Consider the following 6351-nt stretch of genomic DNA (forward strand, 5'->3'; position numbering starts at 1 on the left):
TCAATTTTGTTTATGGGCATTCGACACATGTAAATAAAGACACACATATACATTTGCCAATAAACATTTAGACATGAGTACTAGCATACAGACACACACACGTTCACACCATCGATGGTAAACAATGATGACCATGAAAAACAGCAGGAATTGACAACATAGACAGCACGCAGGAGAAGGACAGTCCCCTCGGAGATGGAGTAAACAGGCGGTGGTCAAAGGAGCCTCTCACTTTGATGTCAGAGAAATGTGAAAAGATTTACAGGCCTGTTTACATAAACGGAGCTCTGAGCAAGTGAACACATGAGTGCTAATGTTAAGTGCTCAAAACAAATAAAAAAGTCATTTCTAAAACACTTCGAAAATGGGCATAGTAGATGGTTAGTAGTAATTTGTCCATGCTCTGCAGGAGGGCTAAACACAGGAAGAGGCATGCCGCACGCATGCCATGGACAAACAGGGAGAAGAGAGCAACGATGGAGTCAGCAAATGGGAAGCCTATGGGCGGGTTTAAGCCCACAAAGTATATACAACATGTCTCTTTGAGACAGTGCATGCGCAGTCCAGAGCCGGGACGTAAAAAGTATACACCCTACTCCATATGGGGAGGTGGGGAGGTGGGGAGGTGGGGAGGTGGGGAGGTGGGGAGGCGGGGAGGCGGGGAGGCGGGGAGGCAGGAGCTTTACTTCTTTTTACTTGTAGTGTCAAACTCTCAAACAAACTTCCAAATATTAGATTAGCTCCCTTTGTTACTAAATCTACTGTTCTACCAAAAGCTCAATTATTCATATGGTGCATCTACATTAATTCAGTGTGGCATTGCTGTAAACTGTGGCTATTCCATTGACTGTGCTTGATTCTTTAATCCACTCGTTGTCCTCTTTCATAATCTCAGGGTGGTTGCCGCAGGGATGAGGGTGGAGCGGCCCAACAGCGTCATGGCCAGGTCCAAAATGATTCCACATCACCGAGATCCTGGCAATGAAACCAACAAAAAGAAGTAAGTTGTCATACTAAATAGTGAGAAAACTATGCATGGGGCGTACAGTCTTTAGACATGGGCGGTAATAGTGTAATTGCCTTCGTGAAAATTATGTGAAATGCCCAAGAAATCATAACTTCTTACTAGGTCTGCCAGTTTCTTCATCTGCACTACCTTATTTTTAGATAGAAATGCATTTTCACATCCATATTTGGCATAAGGAAGCATTTTTTGATAAACAATCCATTCATATTCCAGAACTGCTACTCACATTTATTTCATTCATGTTCTTCCCGTACTCCTACGAGCAGAATTTTAACCCAAACAAACAGTCAATTATGAGACATGGTTTAGTTGCAATAATCTCAGGTATTTCGCACAACAGTTGTAATTTGTAGTGCTGGAAATTACATTAAATCATGCAAGCATCACTGAAATTTTACCTGGGCCTAATATTCTGGTAGAAGATGCAGATGCTTTGTGTAGAAATTCAAGAAGGAAAAAAGAACTAAATAATTACAAAAACCATGGATGGCAATGACCAGTTAGAAAATGCAACTAATATGACCTGGAATTTATTTCCTTTAAAGAATCCTATTCCTCGGAACGTACGAAAAATATTTCAACACACATATTAGCTCAAAGAGAGTTAGACGTCATCATCTACTTGCTTTTCCTGTTTGACAAAAACTAAAATAGGTCCAAAATATTTGAGGTGATCAACCATTTATAGCAGATTTAGTGGTAAGACTGTCATGCAAACGCAAATCTGTGTAATCCACATTCAACGAGGTGCTCAGCACGTAAAATGGACAGTGACTGTGTGATGCTGGTGCGATGTGTACAAGTGAGAAACAAAAATAACTCAAAAATTAATATACACATACTAGAAATAGTAAGTAGACAGTGTGTGCTTCTGCTGCTGGATCACAAATGGTTTCTAAAGTTTGACTTCAGGCTTTGAAGTTGAAACAATGGGGTATAAGTCAACAAATTCACAGATAGGAGGAAAAAGTGCATGTTGTGTCTCGCAATATGCACATATTGTGGATCACAGATTTACAATTATGCTTTATGAACCAGGTCTAAGAGCAAAACCTATGATGCGTGATTATATGGCGGAGAAACTGTTCTATCTAGGTGTGCCCTGTTGTCCGGTTCATAGAGGTAGGCAGGGTTTAAAGTTTACACCATTGGCTCACATTTGGTAGCATGGCATGGGTGCCCAGGCAAGTCTCAGCAAAATTACATGCAAGTGCTATACATAAAAATGGTACAACAATACTAGAAGAATGTGATGGCGTCAATGCGAACAACATGTTGAAGTAAAGTTTAAAATGAGGGGATATGTACATAATGCTGTAAAGATTATAGGAAACACACTACAGCATACACTGGACAAATGCCATGCTCAAAATTCAAAGTGAATTCTCAGAATATAGAAAATTATCACCAGCAAACATCAATTTAAAATAATTTGGATACAAATCCACATAAATGGTGAAAACGGCAAGGAAAATAAATGGCAAAATCAATGAGACCACATACAAAGAGAACATTTGGGCAATGAGATATAAGGATAAAAGGTGTTCTCATACAAGTCAACCAAAAGGAGCAGACAGAGAAATAGCAAAAAAGGTTTTGAGCACTCGCAGTCGGTTACAGTGTGTGGCTATGAAGCACAAACATCTACAGCAGTAGCAATGATTTAGCTTTTATATATTTGGAGATCTCAACACAAAGTTTTGGTCAAATCATAAGATCCAAGAAAAGAAAGTTCAAACTGGGACTGTCCAGAATCTACGTTATTTCATGAGCTTCTCAAAATCTCTGTTGGCCTCAATAAAAACCTAAGATCATAAATATCTCTGGCAAAAATGTAAGACTAATGCCGGTATTAGATTTAAGATCATTGGGGCTGCCTCATGAAAACTCAGATTATTGTAGACTCAGGTAAGAATAAACCAAAGCAGGCCCAAGAAAGAGCTTAGGTTCATTGTGGGCTCTAGGCAGAAATTAAGATCAATGTAATCTTCATTAGGAATTATCATAGCAGGTCCAAGTGAGAATGAAAGGTTATTGTAGGCTCTGTTAAGAACAAAAAAAAACATAATTTTCAGGCATGCGTTTGCATCTCTGCTCTGCCCTATTTTAGACTTGTTGTAATTTTTAGTTTTGTGCACCAATCAACTGGAGACCAACAAATGTACAGTTTTCAACATACATTTAGTTAACACTAAACTTGCAGCATGTCTCTATTTTTTCAGACCTTCTAAAATTGTACTCTGTAATGCTTTAAAGAAATGCATATTTAGTCTGCTGCCACCATATTGTGGTTGATCATGCTTTTTCAACCTTCTTTCTGTATACAGCGCCGTCATCATGCGATACGCCAGAGCAAATATGCAACGGGATGGTCTGACTAGCCTCAATTATAAAGTTGTTAACATCACAAGGCATCATTTGTACACCATGGTTTCTGTGGACATCGGAAAGCCGGAGGACAATTGATACGTCAGAGGAGACTTGAGCTGGACAATGTTATCCTCACCACTTTAATGTGTGCCGACGAACACTAGCTTATTCTACAGGTTTCTAATGGGCCCAATTGAGGTGTGGAGCCATGGCAAGATACTGTAAATGGTGAAAGGTCTACTGAAGAGGACTGCCATGAGAAGGGTGGCAATAGCAGGCGTATTTCTGAGCTTTTTCGGAGCTAGCCGATCATGGCTGAACTCTAGCAAGGAAACGAATTGCACACTACCCGACAACATGGTTTCTTCAAGCGTTGACGCTTGGACTGCAAATCTGGATTCAGTGATTCTTTGTTTCGGTGTCACTAACCTAGCTACATTCCTTCAAAAGCTTTGCATTCCAGACTGAAGGACTAAAAACTAAGAGATTAAATTGCACCTACAAAATAATTAAAAACGAGTTCCCTTTCATGAGCCTCGAACAAAATCTGACGAATCCTGTTTGAGACTGAAGTTTTTCATATAGTCCACCTGAAAATAGATATAAGGGTTGCCTTAACAGATAAAGGTTAAATGTGTGATGATTTCTTCTAACTTTAATATTTTTCAGGGATACTTGAATCAATTATATTTATTTCAGTGTGGTTTATACATATCTGGGTGAGTACTGTGAGATGTTATGTACTTTTGTCAAAGATGTACTGTTATCAAATTCACTTTTAGAATGAAAAGTCTGAAATAATTCCAACAAAAGATCAGCTCTCTGACAAGGCACTATCCAGGGATACTAGGCATTAAGAGGTGAAGACCACAAAGCATTGACAATTTGTCAAAAAGAAGTAATTCCTTTAAAAAAATCTAAAAAATCTGAGAGAAGAGTAATGCTAGGTGGATGTGCCTAAATGTGTTAGTATTTGTGTCTATGTATAGTGCTGTTATTTTTGGATACCTAGGCCACCTAAAGTTTGATTATAGGAGACATAAATTGCTTTGACAAGTTTGAATGTATATACTAACTAGGCTGGACCAAAGATTAAACAGCCCACCAAAGACATAGATATATTTGCTGCTTCTATATGGATGGGTTCTCATCCTGACTCTCTGTGCCTTATGGGGCTTCGGGCTCCTTCGCAAAATGGGCCCGCTTCCATCTATCAGGTTTTTTTTTACCTGGATTCTCTCTTTTATAAGGACCATTTGCTTATCTTTTTTGCTTCTTTTTTTTTTCTCTATTGTAATATATCCTTTGGCCTCTCCACTTTAAGAATATGGAGATCTTTCTCTTGTCTACACCTTGATCCCCTCACTCCGCCAAGACCAAACTTTTAGTCACACTTCATCTCAGCCACGCGCATGTCTAGCCCTCCGATGCATTTTCTCCCTGCATCACTTGCGTCATCGTTGGTGTCTCATAGCCGTGGTTTTACTTTTGGTTCCACTTTCATCAGACCACATCTCGCAACCGCCATTGCCGACTATGTCGTTTCAGGCTATTACGTCCCCCCAACCCCCCCCCTACCCCCTCACATCATCCTTTTGCTGCTAAAACACTGATTTCTAAACTTCTCTTTTCCTGTCTTGGTTTTTGCTCTGTACTCTTTCTTGGCCTCCCAAACTTTGCTCCGCCTCCACCTCAATCTTTGACTTTTCTATCGGTCTCATCTTCCAAATTTCTCTGCCTCATACCATTTCTACTTGTCTTATTTCTATGCTGAGGGTTTTCATGAGCCTCCTACCTTTATTTCCTTTATGTTTATGTGTGTTCATAGTCTCCCGACTTTAACCAGCCTTGCCTGTGTCTTTAGATAACCTTTCTCATGTCTGTCACTTTAGTTCTTCACTTATCCTTACGGTGCTTATAGGCCTCTGTATTAAGTCTCACTTTATCTTTTTTTTTTTACTGGAGTGCCAATCTCTCCTGTGCTCACGCAGCCAAGACTTTAGCTATTTTTACACTTTTCTTAAATGTTACATTCCATCCAGCAATGTTATCCAGGAATTCTTTCATACACGTGGCTGCTTTCACTTTGTATTATTTAAAATGTAATATACTACTTAATAATGTATATATGGCACATTGGTGGAAGAGCTTACGTTGAATTTTATTTTTTTAAGTATTTCTTTCCCAGACTTGGAAAGTCTGCGACACATACAGTGAGATGAAATGCACAGTTAATGTGAAAGCCACTATATTTCCATGGGAGCAAACATTGGGAAACAATTCATGAGAGGGAAGAAGAAAGTAACAAAGAACAACATTTTAAAAAGGATTTACCGTCATGAATAAGTGAGTGAATTACCCATGACTAGGAATTCAAAACTGAGCACAATTCAGATATCATTGTGCAATTGTTATTTACCAATGCGCAATGAAAGCTTAGATTATGTGCCAATAGAAATGGTTTGGAACAGGCAAAGTTCTAAATTACTTTTCATTTTGCAGAAGAAAGACTTCAATTAAACACTGTTTACAGTGGATTAACTTAGAATGGGTTTTAAATTGACAAACCTCCAATGTTTGCAACAGAATGTATATGCAGTAGAGATAGAACTATGTCACTGTATGAGCTCTGGTAAACGTTTGTTCCCAAATATTCAGGAAAAAAAGTCTTTGTAGATAGTATAATTCAAACCCATTTTTAAAGCATCCAAGCCTCAAAAGATTTTGCTTATGAAAAGTCCTGAAGATACTTTCTCTTTAGCAGATCAGCAAACTTTCCACTGCAACAGTCTGTTTATTTTAATATTTGAAAATGGTTCCCATTGTTTTTTTTTTACATTAAACTGAATAAACTATTTTGTCTGTGTATTTAAAAATAATGTTTCTGCATTTCTAAAGTTTGTAACTATGTCCGTCAAGGCCAATTTCTAATAATAAAAATTATTTTTGGGAAA

The 6351-nt window shown here is 38.4% G+C and overlaps 1 protein-coding gene across 1 annotated transcript in view; it reads left to right on the plus strand.

Moving 5' to 3' along the window:
• Positions 1-6351, plus strand: part of LOC147673185 (beta-1,4-galactosyltransferase 1-like) — a 247910-nt gene extending 241559 nt beyond the window's left edge. Inside the window, exons 6-7 of the mRNA XM_086946973.1 lie at positions 896-1000; positions 3355-6351. Of these exons, the coding sequence (XP_086803099.1) occupies positions 896-1000; positions 3355-3493 (244 nt within the window). The 3' untranslated portion in view covers positions 3494-6351. The remainder of the gene's footprint in view (positions 1-895; positions 1001-3354) is intronic.

This window comes from Lissotriton vulgaris, chromosome 12, assembly GCF_964263255.1.
Source record: "Lissotriton vulgaris chromosome 12, aLisVul1.2, whole genome shotgun sequence".
Lineage (NCBI taxonomy): Eukaryota > Metazoa > Chordata > Amphibia > Caudata > Salamandridae > Lissotriton > Lissotriton vulgaris.